Source organism: Plutella xylostella, chromosome 9, assembly GCF_932276165.1.
Source record: "Plutella xylostella chromosome 9, ilPluXylo3.1, whole genome shotgun sequence".
Lineage (NCBI taxonomy): Eukaryota > Metazoa > Arthropoda > Insecta > Lepidoptera > Plutellidae > Plutella > Plutella xylostella.
In genome coordinates, this window is record NC_063989.1 from 8,922,464 (window position 1) to 8,939,118 (window position 16,655).

The window sequence follows — 16,655 nt, forward strand, 5'->3', positions numbered from 1 at the left end:
TTACTGGCACTGGGCGGCGTAGCCGTGCTACGAGCTACGGTGCTACGAGCTGCTACGAACTGCTACGCCGCTACAGCCTACGATCTTCGTGCTACGCGCAACAGGCCTAAAATGTGCCGTTTTATTGCCGTTTTATTGTTGGCAAATATTTTGTTTGTTTTCTATTAGATTTATGGCAACTTTTCATGATGAATTTGATCCACAATCCAGACGACTCTTTTATAATTGTTTATCAAGATTTATTAACTGCAATTGGGCATTCATATTTTATGAGGCCGTTATTACACTCACGTTCAATGAATCAGATGAAACTTTTTCATTGCTCGTAAGTGTATATATTCCATATCTGTATGCCTTCCACAATTTCTTCGTAGTTTCAACGTGACAAAGTGATGACTAAAATTGTAATTTCTTATACGTAATAATTATAACACCGGATTTTTTCGCTGTACTGTAACAAAATATATTATTTACATCACGACCGTTTATATTGTTTTTAATATCATTGGAATGAATAAATAGAACCTTCAAGAATATTTTCCTAAATAGCTTGGTAACATAATACCCCTTTGTAAAACTTTCTCCACAGAAGTAGGTAAGAGGTAATTAAATCGTCGTGCACCGATGGACGCGGGTGGGATATTTTTACACAGGTAGGAAATGTTGTGTTGGAGCACTAGTACCTATAGGCTTTATGTCAGATTTTTACCTACTTGGAATGAAATCAACTATTGCTAGGAAATTAAGATGCACGATAAACGTCGTCAATGAAATCCTTAAAATAAGACTTGAGTGCATACAAAAGTTAAGTTGTCTCTTTTAGTTTAGGTTGTTAATTAGTTTTAGAGTTTAGTATTTTAATTTAATGTTTGTTTAAATAAAATATACCGAATAAAGTTAAGTACTTCACAATGATTTCAAAAGGAAGGATGCGCCCATCAGAACATTTAATACCAACGTACATCGTACAGGTCGAATAATCGTTTAACAGTACAGCGAGCCAACAATCTGTATTTAGCTATAAAAATACAATGCATCTATACAATACTATTCAAGCTTATCAAATATCGGTATAATACATAACAATTATAATTTTAATACCTTTTTAAGCTGCTGGAAACATTACAACAAATTGCGTTTTGGCTCCAAATATGTAACCACTAAAACGCTACAAAAACTGCCTGCATCCTCCCCGTGGATGTGTTTACATCTTAATGTCTTCAAGGTTCAATTCAGCCCGGCACTTGTTGGCGATCCCGTTGATATTAGTTTGTATCGCGCTGTCGGCTGCACGCGACTAGAATACTTACTTTGATACAAACTTTGATTGGAAGCCTCAGCCGCTCGATGTCCAACATTGATGGCCCTTTTAAAAGTAAAGCCTCACAAATGAGGTCGATCTACGACTTCGCCTTGTTGCTTGCGGTAAATATAAATATCTATTTTTTTCAGTTTAATTTATATTTACGTACTACCAACGTGTTTTAAAATAAACCTATCACTATCACTTAGAATCAATGTCATTTAATTCATATCACACATACTTACTACAAGCGAGTCACCCGCTTTTCGTTGTACGTTTTCACTGATGTGATAGAAGGTCTCAACTCGTATCGCCGTTTTTGGAATAGGTATATACAATGTATGACCACATCTAGAGACCTAGATGTGCAGGTTTCCTCACAATGTTTTCCTTCACCGTAAGAGCACGTAGAATAAATTTTATGTAAATTTCTTAATGTTTTTTTTTTATTTAATTTAATCCATTATTGCACTAATGTTAGTGTACAAAGAGTGGACTTAATGCTATAAGCATTTTCTACCAATCACCCACAGGAGGTGCAAGGGACGGTAATTTATTGGTACATGCTATATAGGATTTCATAAATATACTTAGAATATAGGTCGCATTAGCATTGGTCCTTCACATATCCGACCCTAGGGGACATCGTCGGAGCCACATCTGGCCCGGGGCTAGAAAAACTGCAACTTGTTCAATATCACTTTGTTAACACCACAATCCGCTTTTTATACCCATAGGCATAAAAAGTACGATTGCAGCTGAAAATAAAGAATCCTGTATAAACAACATTTTCTGAATAAATTATATGACATATGGTTGCGAGGATTAGTGGCTATGGCTATGGTTGGTAGCACGACTCTAGGACAGGTATTTTTTGTGCTAGGTGACCGTCTATCCAAAGTAGCTCAAATATTTATAAAGAAAATAAAATGAATTGGTCAGCACACCATTTACACTTAATTGACGTTTCTGATATAGGTACTTACTCGTAACAAATATGTAAATAAAACAATTATGCAATGTTATGTTAGTGTTCCTCTAAAGAATAAAGTTCCAATTATAAAGAAAGTTTTTAGACTAACATTGCTAAAATGAAATAGAATCAACATTTACTTATTTTTTCAGACGCTGGCCTGTGACATCGTTGCAAAATGAGACAAACGACAGTAAAAGTGTAAGTGTATATTATACTGTTTTCTTTATAGAAATTATAATGACTGCTGGTACCTACCTAATTTTGGGTAGACATAGTTTTTTTTCTAGACTATTCAAACTCTAGAATCAAGGGATACCTAAAGGCCAATTATAGATGGAACAGCTGATGAAACTCGCCACATTGATACTATATTAAGATATTTTTGAAAAGTCATTATGTATCACCGAATAAATTCTTATCGTAAGATTAATTGTTTGATGCATTACAATAGATAACGATAACAGCAATATGATTAGGAGTATTCGAATACGTATTATATTCACCTTAGGATTAAACAATCATTAAATTAGGATCAAAAGCAAAATTATCAAATGATAAAATGGATTTAGATTAAAAATTTCATTTTAATGTAGTTAAGATTTTAATTTTATTCAGTTGTGTGAGTGGTGTTTTGTGGAGTGACGGTGCTGTTTTAGGATAATAAATAGAGGATAAATAATAATAGGTAAATAAATAATTATATTATAACTATACGGTAAATAAAAGGTGAACATTCGAAGTATCAAAAAATAGTACACTAATTTAAAGTTTGTTACATTAAAAACAAAACAACCATAACATGGTTATTTCATTAACATAAAGCATCTTTGTCATCATTATCATAGTTACTATATTCTGTAACTATATCATACTACTAAAAAGCAAGACACAAACAAAACAGGTGTCAAATACCTGATCGAAACATGTTTTTGGTAATAAAGTATTTTTTATATCGTCAATATCTTCATCTTCGCACACGAATTCACAACACTCAATATCTCCGTCTTTGATATGATAAGGGCCACGTGATGTGGAATTCTTTAGATAAATGAGAACGAATGTACTATGGATATGTGAAGATAGTATAGATAACTCTTATGATAGTAGGTATGTACCTACGACTGCTATATGCTACAATAAGTTTAAAGAGCAAGTTTTTTGGCATCGACACAAAATAATTTATTTTGTTTGTTTTTTTGTAACTTTTATCTTAGTATTCTTAGTATGCTTTCGTATGATATTAAATAAATTTCATCAGGGAAAGTTTACTCACTGTTTCCAATGATGGAAACCGTTTTTATTCATGCCAACTTTTCAAATTATTACTTTTTAATTGTTCCATTCGTCATAGTTATATAAAAAAAACAATAACGTTCTTATTCCAATACAATTTATACATTTTAATCATTGTTATTCCAGAGATGCGTTTACTTATCTGCCTGACTCTGTTGGGCTTAGTCTGCGGGAACCCCGTGCAACTGACAGACAACAGCATCGCCCTACAAAACACGTATGACAACTACGTTCTGCCAGGGGAGTCATTCCCGACCTTCTACGATGTCCAACTTTTCTTTGACCCTGAATACGAAGCGTCCTTTAATGGCACAGTAGCAATAAGAGTCGTGCCGAGAATTGCTACACAAGAGATTGTCCTGCACGCTATGGAAATGGAGATACTGTCTATCCGTGCTTACTCAGACTTGCCAAGTGATGAGAATAAAAATTTGTTCTCAAGCTACACTTTGGCTACTGATGACACGCATCTTCTGAAGATTCAGTTCACTAGAGTTCTTGATGCACTGCAGCCAATCACAGTTGAGATCTCGTACTCGGCTCAGTACGCGCCCAACATGTTCGGAGTCTACGTGTCCAGATATGTGGAGAATGGAGCTACTGTGTAAGTTTAAATACAATTTAAATATAAAATGAAATCATATATAGGAATATATAATATATATAATAATATATATATACTATACTATTTCATACGAAATTAGTTGGCAGCGAATAATTCCGCCAATATGCGTTACGTAATTTTTTGGGTAACTCCTAATATCAATGACTCAGTAACTCATTACACACTCTTGATCAATCATAATAAAATAATTGTTTGATCAGACATTAACACCGCACTTCATTAGAGGCCATTCACTGAAAATTTCACTTAAACGTACTTACACGACACTGTCAATCGACTTTAAAGACGTGTGTGGTTGAAAGTACCACCATGCGCCATGTTAAAATTGCAGGTCTGTAGCGTGGGATGAAATAAAACAATGTATTCCCGAATAAATTGTAAATTGAATCGCATCTTGCTAAGAACTAACTGACTCTAGTATCAATACAAGAGTACATAGGTTGTAGGTATACATACATACATACATGATCCTCATCCTTGTCCTAATCCTAACTAATATTATAAATGCGAAAGTAACTGTGTCTGTCTGTCTGTCTGTCTGTTACTCTTTCACGTCAAAACTATTGAACGGATTTGAATGAAATTTGGTATACACATGGTCTAGACCGTGAGAAAGAACATAGGCTACTTTTTATCCCGGAATTCCCGCGGGAAAACTTTCTAAGGCGAAGTGAAGCTCGCGGGAACAGCTAGTAGACTTCATAATTAAAGTTACTTACTTACTACACCCCAGGTCGCTGGTGACATCCCAGCTGCAGCCCACGTTCGCTCGCCGCGCGTTCCCGTGCTACGACGAGCCGGTCCTGAAGGCAGTCTTCCGCACCACCATCTACGCGCCGCCGGCGTACAACGTGGTCGAGACCAACATGCCTTTGAGGACCGATAGTTTGAAGTAGGTAGCTAGCTCGGCCTTTAGGGTGCCGCTACACGGATTCTTTATCGTTGTAGATGGCCTGGTTAAATGCCAAAACTGTCTGGACTACTTTTCCAAATTGCTGTGCATTTAAAATTAAATCATATTAAAGCATAAGTATTTCAACATAATATAGAACGTAGAGTGATAACTGATAACACAATATAAAATTTAAAAAAGTACAAGCAAACCGTCGCCGCTGAATTTAAACGCTACGTTGGACTTTTCGGGGTCTGTTTCTTAACAGAAAAATAAAGCTACCGTTGGAAGAAGCTCATGTCTAGCAGTGAACGATAAAGATCGTTCTGGATGGACCTCAAAATATAGGGCTTTCCTTGTAAAAATATCGGGGAAACATTAATTAGCAGGATGATTATGATGATGGGAATAATCTCATATTAAATGAGAGCAACGTGTGTTATGCATATCTTATCTCTCACTTTTAAACGATAGTTCCTTTACATTGATTTTACGAGAATGTAATGCCTCGTGCAGCCCTGCCTGGCATTCTTGTGTACTAGACACTAGTACTATTGTGCATGATTGCCTGAGCGTAAGAGTGTCCGAGACACAATTCAGTTTTATTGTGTCCGATTTCCGTGGATGCCGGATTTTATCAATGAACAGTTGAACATGCATCTTGCAACATTTTTAATGCCAATCATGCCTCTTATAAAAAGAAAACTAGCAAGAGGAGAAAAGAGTTATATCTGTCTATGTACCGCCTTGTATAGAGACAAAACCAAATGGAATACATTTTCGCAGTAACTTGAGAACATGTTCGAAGCCTTCAGTTTCTAAAGATTACTACACGCTGGAACCATGCACCATAATTACCATCATTTGTCTTTATTTCCTCTCCAGGTCCGACCGGCCAGGCTTCGCCAAGCACGAGTTCCAGGACACCCTGGTGATGTCCAGCTACCTGCTGGCCTACCTGGTCTCCAAGTTCGACTACATCTCCAATGAAAACAACCCCACCTACGACAAATCCATGAAAGTGTTCTCGAGACCAGGGACCCAGAACACGGCAGAGTTTGCTTTAGACTTCGGACAGAAGAACATGGTAGAACTGGAGAAGTATACTGAGTTTCCTTACGCCTTCCCGAAGATCGACAAAGTGGCGGTGCCAGACTTCGCCGCTGGTGCCATGGAGAACTGGGGACTGGTTATTTACAGGTAACCTTAACTGATAGATCTGTCATTAACTTACTGTTAAACTACGAGGCGATTCTATAATAAGGATATCAACGACGAATTTCAATATTTTCAATCTGAAACCATTTTTGACTTTGATATACTTACATAGACGAAATTCACAAATTAGCCTTCGGTTCTTCCTTACAGAATCGCGTAAGTGTGATACTTAGTAAACAACACACAAACCTTATAAACAAAAACGCGCATTCACAAAGCGATATTTATCTAGAACAGAGTGTATCGGGTTACAGCCTTCACTTGCAAGATAGTGCCTGAAAGCCTTTGTGCCTCGTCACAAAACAATATTTTAAACTACATATCTACTTAGTTCCTTTTACAAGAGGGCCGACTATTCAGTGTAATGCTATATGAATTTTCATCAGTGGTCAGCACAAATAAGTACTTACAAATAAAAGTTTATTTGTGATATTCGGAATTAAAAATTATACTTAACTGATAAATAAAAGTTATAAACCATGATAATTATAGGTACAACATACGTATTATATACCTTTCAAATAACTTTAAACATCTATTTTAGTGTACCCACTTTAAAACTATATATTGTTACCGGAAAGAAGGGATATGAGAGATCTAAAAGTTTCTAGAAAAACTATGCTACTGTTAAACTCACTCTTCAAGTAAGCTATTACTAAGCTTTCAATTTAATCTCTTACGATGTACAAGTCAGAATTGAATTTGTTGCCCTGAGATAAATATATACTTTTAAATATCCCTTCTAAAATACCCGTTCTAAGCCACACCAGTCTGTTGTTCTCTCTTATCAGGCTTACTATTAACTCCCTGTAATTTATATTATTTAACACGGTTGTCTTCCAAAACTCTCACAAGGAATACCTTTATAGTTTGAATGCAGTTGACACGACTGCAATAGGACTGAAAAACCAAACGCTAACCAAAAGTACACGACTGCACGCCGACTGCAACTGAATTGCAGTCGTGTCAACAACTGCATTCAAACTGCACCTGAACTGCCATTTGCACTAGGATTGCAGTTGAAATGCGGTCCGTCTGTCTAGACCCTAACTAGTATGGTCGTTTATAGATATTAACAATCCATAAGCAGCGTCGCTCGCTTGTCAAATCTGACGCAACTTTTATGCCTCTGACAGATGTTTAACAAGCGAGGGACGATGTTTATGGATTTTTAACTGCTATTGTGTCGGTGGTTGGTACGGTAGCAGATGTTGAATACAAATATCGACGCTGGAAAGGAGACAATTACCAAACGCAATTTTTGGCAGTATGAGTTATAATTATACATACATGTTTAACACTCGTCTATACATTCTCCCTCAGAGAAATAGCGCTGCTAGTGCAAGAAGGCGTGACGACAACCTCCACCCTGCAGGGCATCGGCCGGATCATCTCGCACGAGAACACGCACCAGTGGTTCGGCAACGAGGTGGGGCCCGACTCCTGGACCTACACCTGGCTGAACGAGGGCTTCGCTAACTTCTTCGAGAGCTTCGCTACTGACCTTGTGAGTATTGAAATTAATGGGATGATTAGGTGAATATAGCATGAAAAAATTAAAAAAACTGAGAGCTATGGAGCGGGCTATGTTAGGAATTTCGCTTAGATACCGTATTCCCAACGTGGTGAACCGCCAAAAGACTAAAGTGTTCGACGTCGGTATGGCCGAACTGAAATTGTACTCCAATTTCAGTTCAGGCAGGAAACTGGGCTAGTCGAGAGGCCGATAGGTGGACAAAGGCGGTCACAGCATGGTGGTCTAACGACTGACGAAGAGCTGTTGGCAGACCACCTGTTTTATGATCCGTTCGTAATGTGGTGCTGTACATGAACATGCATATTTATGCTCACGTGTGAATGAGTAGTGAGTACCGTGCTCTAGAATCATTCAGCATACATCTTCACTATCTTTTCCTTAACCATAAGAGCACTTTCTATAATAATCCTAAACGGTAAAATATTGGTTTTGCGGGAATTGAGTAAAACTGCAATGTGTAATAAATAAATACCTAATAATAACAATCATTCCAGGTGCTCCCAGAATGGCGGATGATGGACCAGTTCGTCATCAACATGCAGAACGTGTTCCAGTCGGACGCTGTGCTCTCCGTCAACCCGATGACGTTTGAAGTGCGCACCCCGTCGCAGATCCTCGGCACCTTCAACTCTGTCGCTTATCAGAAGTGTAAGTGGGCTTGCAGTTTATATCTAGGCTTTAGGGTGTCAATAGAATTTGCCAAATGCAACCTAATTACTTCGCAAATGTTACTTCGTTTTGACTTCGCGATAGGGCCCCAGAGCAGTGACACGTTGTCGTCAGTAGCAAATTGGCTGCTTTATTATTGTAATTAATAATCTTGGAGCTTTGTATGTCTTTAGCTGCGTACAGACCGGGCCAACGAACGCCCAACGAACGCCAACGGTTATCCCAACGATGGATATTTATCATACAAAAACAGGGCAGTAACGAAGGTCAACGAAACCCGTTCGTTGGCGTTCGTTGGGCCGGTCTGTACGCAGCTTTTGCTAAACACGGCTTTCCACTTCTTGTATTGGGGGACCTACTTTTTAGGTTAACTGTCAATGCTCGTGATAAAAACTGAAAAGCATTAACCAAGAATGTATTTATCGGATGTGTATTTCGTTATCAATAACTAATGCCAGCTTCTCAGCGAGATAATAAATGAAAAATTTGTTTCGTTTCCGATATTTGCAAATTCCGCCTCTATTATAATTCATCCATAACCTCATAAACTAAAATAAACTGACAATAAATATCCTGAGAAAATGGCAAATTTTAATATGGTAAGTAGTTAATTGATGTTTCATTCATTTTAACCTTGTTTCAACATTGTTCTAAACACAAATGTATCTGTCAATCCTGCCTCTTAAATTAAGATTTTTATGTTTTTTTTTTTCAGCTGGGTCAGTTATTCGCATGATGCAGCACTTCTTAACGCCAGAAATCTTCCGAAAGAGTCTTGCTTTATACATTTCCAGAATGTAAGTATTATTTTTTTATAAACCACGGTCATTACAATATTATTACGAGTATCAATACTTTAAAACATTTATATTTTATTTATATGATAATGTTTATAAATCTCTTTTTGCTTCCATGCATCAGGATAACAGTAAGTAAACTCTCAAACCATATAATTATTTCAAAGCATGCATAAGCAACCATTCAATTACCAATCACAACGCCAGGTCTCGCAAAGCCGCCAAGCCAACTGACCTGTTCGAAGCGATCCAAGAAGTAGTGGACGCGTCAGACCACAGCATCCGCTGGCGTCTGTCCATCATCATGAACCGGTGGACCCAGCAGGGGGGATTCCCCGTAGTCACCGTCAGGCGGTCAGCGCCCTCCGCACAGTCATTTGTTATCACTCAGGTATGGTATTCAGGATATTTATCTAGGGGTTGTTTTTAGATTTCACCTTAGAGACCTGGAGAACCTTACGATTACAATAAATTCTTTGTTAGCATTCAGCATTGCGATTCCAAAGCTAATTGTCAAAACTCGATTCTGAATCCGGAGTGAGTTTTCAAATTGGCATTCTATAATTTTCGTAGACACATCGAATGCACACTAGCGAATCCTTACAAGGTTGGAAGTGATTAGAACTAAAGCAATGTCGAGATTTTGACAAATAATGTATGATTGTTATTATAATAATTCACCAATAATCATTACTGTTCGAACGTGAAGTGAAAGGTGAAGGTAGAATGAAGATTGAAGTGAGATGCGAAGTGAAGTCTGATTTTACAGAATCGCAATGCAGTCCTATGTTGCCAAAATTAAAACGCTGTTAATACCATTTTATCTTTAACTTTCCAATTATTATGAGGGTAATAGTAGACTATAAAGACTCCTTCCACACCATTATTTCACGATTACTGCTTTTGTTTCTGAACTACAAACTAAACCTTTCCCTCTCTCCACCAGCGGCGCTTCCTCACAGACAGCACCCAAGAGTCCAACACGGTGTGGAACGTGCCTCTCAACTGGGTGCTCAGCACTGACGTGAACTTCAACGACACGCGCCCCATGGCCTGGTTGCCGCCCCAGCTCGCGGCCGAGGCGGTCCAGGTCCCTGGGCTCCAGAACGCCGAGTGGTTCATTGTCAATAAGCAACAGACTGGTATGGAGTTCTTTTGTTTTTACATCTTCACTAGACGCTCGTTTAAGTGTGAATTGGTCAAAACGTTATTATTAGATAAAATTATTCATGATATTGTTAAGAGCACAATTTGTTTAACATATAGAGTTAGACTACGGCCAAATAATGAAACTAACTTCCATTTTTTATACTTTTACTGACAATTATTGACAGCCATGATAGGCTGTCAATAATTGTCATCATTGGCCACAGCATCTGTTAAAGATGATTATAGTGCCACAAACTTATCTGTTCCGGTGAGAGCGAACTAAATTGGTCCATATAATCTATGTCAATATGAAATTCATTAGTACAGTAAGTAATGAGGTATGGACCAATTTAGTTCGCTCTCACCGGAACAGATAAGTTTGTGGCACTATATTGTGGTTTATGGGTTGCCAGCCAACAGTATCCAATTTCACACTTTAACGTCAATGTTCCTTGACAAGCCTTAAATTTATCCAAATACTTTATCCCTCAGGTTACTACCGTGTAAACTACGACCCTGAAAACTGGAGGGCTCTGGCTAAGGTCCTGAATGACACGCATGAGATCATCCACCTACTGAACCGGGCTCAGCTCATCGACGACTCATTCAACCTGGCCAGAAACGGACGTCTTGTAAGTACATACAAACAAACACACTAGGGTACCTGTAAAAAGTACAGGCCGTGGGCCTCCTCAAAGCTCCATTCTCCGAGGACTTAGGTACAGTGGCATGGACATAAACCTAACACTTCGTAGAGTATAATATTGCTACTGAGACGGTTCACTTCAGGTTTCTTAGCAGTTCACTGTACTTACAGATTTCTCCAAAATCATCAATATATGGTTAAGTTGTACAATAGCTAAGGTCGACGCTAAAGGCCGATTCTGGAGGGATATATGTTTGTTAAAGGAATATTATGGCATTAAAAAAACACCATTATTCATTTTAGATAAAAGGAACATATAATAATAAAGACGATAATCATTAACATAAAGTGAAACATTATAAATAAATTATTTATATATACCTACCTTATGTATACCTATAAATGAGTAACGAAATACAAAAATACAGTTTTGAATAATCTATTCCATCACTCTAGTATTCTCTAGGCACAAGTTTCCTCTTGCCTTGAATGGGGAATGAGTCTCAAGCATTACAGTTTATGCATACAGATTAACTTTCTTTTTGCTAGCAAAATATAAAAAGGCCTTTTATCTAAAAACGTTGTTCTTAAATAACAAAAACATTTATTACGAAACCATGCTAAGGACCTATTTTAACTACCTACACCACAAATAGAAAACTTATTAAAATCTTAAAAGGTTTAGGTAACTTTCATTTGATATTATGAACAAATGTACCTACGGTAAATAATTTTAAATCTAATCAGTCCTACGATCTATCAGAAATATTGAGGCAGTATCTTTTAGACCTTTTTGATACGATAAGACAATGCAAAGTTATAACTTGGTACGTTTTTATTCTGTAGCATCGACCTAAGATAGTGAGAACCCAATTTTCTGCTCAATCGATCAAGTCTACTGAGATGGGGTATTGATAGCTACTGGATAAGTTCCCTGGGGTGTGCATATTTATTTTAATACGTAGGTACCTACTGAAACTTCTTAGGCTCAAACAATAGCATTTGCAAGTAAATTAATGGTCCTGCGTCAAATGCTATAAAACACCATTTATTTTTTGCAGCATTTACCAGTTTCCTGTGAGTAAAATATCTTTAACAACCAGTAAAGTATTGTACACATATTCTATTCTATTCTCTGTGGGGGTGTAAGTACCTGCACCTGGCTCTCTCGAGTGGAACCTTTGTGCATATCCCTAAGGTCTAAACTGCCTTCCTAAGCTTGGACCATTTCCCACCACGCTGGTCCACTGCGGGTTGGTGGGTTCACATATCTAGATGTGCTAAATCTAGATATGCAGGTTTCCTCACGATGTTTTCCTTAACCGTAAGAGCGATGGTATACATTGTACTTAAGTTAAAAGAACTCATTGCTACATGTCAGTGCCGGGATTCGAACCCGCATCTCTTTGCGTGAGAAGCGGGCGCTTACCCGACTGAGCTACCACCGCTCCTATTGTACACATAGTTGCATTACACATATACACATATTTTCACGTAGTACATAGTTTCACATAGGCACTTTACCTATTTATGCATGCATAGTATATTCCTAGCCATCAGGTAACCGTACGTAACTAATATCTACAGCCATAGAAATTATTATTGTCTGAACCATATTTTTTACAATACATAATTAGCCAGTAATCTAGATTCTACAATGTGTTGCAAAAGTTCATTCTGAAAATCTGCTCCGTATAGTAAATAATTGTGTGACCTAAAAAAAAACTAAAATCCCTGAGTAACGCCCTTTTGGGTTACCATACGACTTTTGCAACACCAATACTCTTTTTCCAATGCACTTTACTTGTTCTGTTTGTCTCCAGGACTACAGCTTGGCCTTCGACCTGTCCCAGTACCTGGTACAGGAGCGCGACTACATCCCGTGGGCCGCCGCCAACGCCGCCTTCAACTATCTCAACTCCGTGCTGAGCGGCTCTTCTGTACATCCCCTGTTCCAGGTAAATGATGCTGTAAATTATAATGGGATGAAAGGAGACTCTTTCATTGACGTTTGCAACAGCTGTATATACATTATATAGGTCCTCATGGTACGCCCTATGCTTTCTCGGCAGTCAGTATCTGACTGGCATAGAACAACGCAGACTCGCTAACGGAAAATCAACTTCAATACATTTCAAACTCTAGAGCAAATGCAATTCAGTTTTTTTTTCAGTTTATGAAGAAAGTGAAGATGACTGCGGAAAATGGCGTCATAAGATAATGTAATGAGGTCCAAAAGTGAAAGTTATTGATACTCAGTGAATAGTTCCATCGTCTGTCTATATATAACGACGACGTTCGACGACCGAATGGCGTAGTGGTTAGTGACCTGACTACTGAGCCGATGGTCCCGGGTTCGATTCCCGGCTGGGGCAGATATTTGTTTAAAGACAGATATTTGTACTCGGGTCTTGGGTGTTGATATTTATATTTAGTATCTATCTATCTATGTATTTGTGTAGATATATCAGCGGTCCGACACCCATAACACAGGTTCTGCCTAGCTTGGGGTCGGATGGCCGTGTGTGAGATGTCCCCACATATTTATTTATTTATTTATAACTAATGCTCGAGTTACCAGAAATCTTTATCACTTTGAATTATTATTGACGGAAGAATCTCTATTCTGTAGGAATACCTTCTCTTCCTCACCGCGCCGCTTTACCAGAGGCTTGGCTTCAACGCCGCCACCGGCGAAGAGCATGTCACTCCCTTCCATCGCAACATCATCCTGAACATCAACTGTCTCCACGGCAATGAGGACTGCGTCAGTACCGCCGAAAATCTGCTGCAGAACTTCAGAGACAACCCAAGTAAGATTTGCTTAACTACGGCGAAGCATAAAGCTGAGGCCAAACCTGCGCGACCAAAGTGACTGCGAAGCGGGAGCGTCTATCGCGCGACGATTGGCCTCAGCTTAAAGGAGGGTTTTGATGTTTTGATAACCTTATCTAATGACAGTTATTCGGGATCGTAGGTATATTGGAATATATTATATTATGTAGGTATACGTATATTTATGTAAGTATACGTATTACGCATCGTAATCTTTTTTATGAGGATGTGACTCAAATAATCGTATCATTTTTGTCTTAATCTTTGCCTAACATATTATCTTTTCTTGTGTTTCATCTACAATATCTACATCCTTATAAACAAGATGAATCATTTGATTTTACATTAGTAAGAATTATTTAAAGTAAGATAATTTTGAACACAATTTAGAGCAGGTAATGATGTACAATGATGATCTTTAATTTACACTTGATGGCAATAAATTATTTGATTTGATTTGGTATATTATGTACACTAAGATCGGTTTATAATTTTGTTCCAGCTCAAACTCTGAACCCGGATATCCAGACCACGGTGTTCTGTTCTGGTCTGCGCGGCGGAGACGTGGATAACTTCAACTTCCTGTGGGCGCGGTACACCGCCACACAGGACTCCAGTGAACAGTCCATTTTGCTGAACGCTCTGGGATGCACGTCTAATGCCGATAGGAGGGACTTGTAAGTAGAACATTATTTATTTATTTATTTGTTTTATTGCACAATATACAGAAGTAATAAGAACTATTTGTAAGTTAATTAGTCGTTGGGTTTATCGTAGTGACCACGTGATGCGCTGCTTTGTAGGTAAGAATATGCAAACTGTATCCTTTGCGTAGAACATCCAATCAGTGTTGACGTAATACGAGTGATGTTGTTTGTTATATTCAGCTGCCTAGATATCTGCATCGCTGTACAAAATGATAATATGCGTTATACATTCGCGAACAATGAAAAAGTTCCAGCGTCAATGGCAGGTGAAAGATTTTCATTGCTCGCGGGTGTAATAAAAGTCTAAAAGTATGAATAATCCCTTTTCTGAGTGATGATTTAACCTTTTAGTACCATCCTAAATTTTATGGTTTAAACACCAACGTATTTCTTTTTCAGCTTATTCAGCCAAGTTATTGCATCAGATTCCCAAGTGAGAGAACAGGACAGACATTCAGTTCTCGTGTCTGCCATCAACTCAGGCCCCGACAACATGAACGCAGCTTTGGACTTCGTCTTAGAGAACTTCGCTAATATACAACCAAAGTAAGTGTAACCAGAGAAAAGTAAAAAGCTGCTTCAATAAAAAGCTAAAAAGTTACCAACAGCTAACATCTCACATGTATTTTATAAAACATTTCAGAACTTAACAATCACTCCTTTATGAGTCTTAACGCTCATCCAGATGACCCTATTTTGAATCAGTTCATTATAAATGATTATTATATGAATAAAATTTTGTGTTTTTCAGCGTACAAGGCTTAACCGGCACTACGAACATCCTCAATGCCTTTGCAAGAACACTCACTACTCAGGAGCATGCCAACAAGGTAAAATTATTTAATATTTATTCTATAATATATAATATAACAAAACTCAGCACCGAAACTCATCATGGTTGAATACATAATTACCTTTTTTATTCGAGTGCTTTATTTCTTTACCAATGAATGTTCCTTTGTTTAGATCGATGAATTCTCAAACAAATACGCCAACGTGTTCACGGCGGGAGAGATGGCTTCAGTGGCGGCCATCAAAGAGAACATCGCCGCTTCCATCACGTGGAACTCTCAAAACGCTGCTACGGTCGAGGCCTGGCTGCGAAAGAACTTCGGTACTGATGGAGCAAGCACTGTCAGTGCCTCCATTACCATTATCATTTCCGCTATGGTCGCTATTTACAATATTCTCTAAGTCATAGATATCATTTTTATTCTAAGAATACTTAAGATGAAAACTATTTATTTGAACATCTGGTGCCTGATGAGCTACTCTTTGTTATAATTTGTTTTAAAAACAGATATAAGCTCAAATTATATCAATATTTTGAATCAAAGAACTAGAATTAAGCATAAAAATGGTTAAGTAAAATAAGATCTTACTTAAAAATATAATATATTTTTAATACTTTCTTTGTATTTTATTTGATAGTGATAGAATTTATTTAAGCAGATACATAATAATAATAATAATATTAAATAAACTAATAATAGAAAACTTATATTTAACTAGATGTTCTTCTTCTTTCGGTGCCATATCCTAGCGGATGTCGGCGATCATCATGCAAAATAATTTTCTATTTTGTGCCATTCTTTTGAGTAACTAGATGTAAATATTTACAAATGTTGGTGGCGCTCTTCTGTTGCACCCCACCTAAAGGTACCCATAATGCTGGCTGCGTTGATAGTTATAAAATTTGCCTACAAATATATATTTTTAAAATCTTCATTTACCTACTTATTATAGTCTTATGGGCCATACCCAATAATACACATACCACAGCTAAGTCTAAGAGAAGATAACTCACACAGGTCTTAGGTGTGTTTCTTGATTATGTCACTCAACGTTATCTACACCACTCTATTACAACAATAACTATCATTTTCTTCAAGGATTATATAGACTCAAAATTTAAAATTCATTAATTGGATCGTATATGGCTCAAGGGCTCAAGGAATCTCCCTGGCTACAGAACCTGGTAATGCAATTAGCATTATAAGAACTGTCT

At 37.6% G+C, this 16,655-nt stretch overlaps 1 protein-coding gene across 1 annotated transcript; it reads left to right on the forward strand.

Moving 5' to 3' along the window:
* Nucleotides 1-2,807: 2,807 nt before the first annotated feature.
* On the forward strand, nt 2,808-16,057 carry LOC105386580 (aminopeptidase N). Its single transcript, XM_048622872.1, has 16 exons — nt 2,808-2,964; nt 3,699-4,176; nt 4,931-5,089; nt 5,975-6,289; nt 7,631-7,814; nt 8,339-8,492; nt 9,229-9,310; nt 9,518-9,701; nt 10,257-10,452; nt 10,952-11,091; nt 12,929-13,063; nt 13,738-13,918; nt 14,443-14,617; nt 15,047-15,193; nt 15,399-15,477; nt 15,614-16,057. The coding sequence occupies exons 2-16, from the start codon at nt 3,701-3,703 to the stop codon at nt 15,839-15,841; spliced, it is 2,835 nt and encodes a 944-aa protein (XP_048478829.1). The 5' UTR covers nt 2,808-2,964; nt 3,699-3,700; the 3' UTR covers nt 15,842-16,057.
* Nucleotides 16,058-16,655: the final 598 nt, after the last annotated feature.

Excerpts from the sequence above, each read along its gene's own strand:
- LOC105386580 (XM_048622872.1), top strand. The coding sequence starts at position 3,701 with ATGCGTTTACTTATCTGCCTGACTCTGTTGGGCTTAGTCTGCGGGAAC. Across the intron at positions 7,815-8,338 it reads AGAGCTTCGCTACTGACCTT|GTGCTCCCAGAATGGCGGAT; the intron begins GTGAGTATTGAA and ends CAATCATTCCAG. Across the intron at positions 15,194-15,398 it reads TTCGCTAATATACAACCAAA|CGTACAAGGCTTAACCGGCA; the intron begins GTAAGTGTAACC and ends TGTGTTTTTCAG.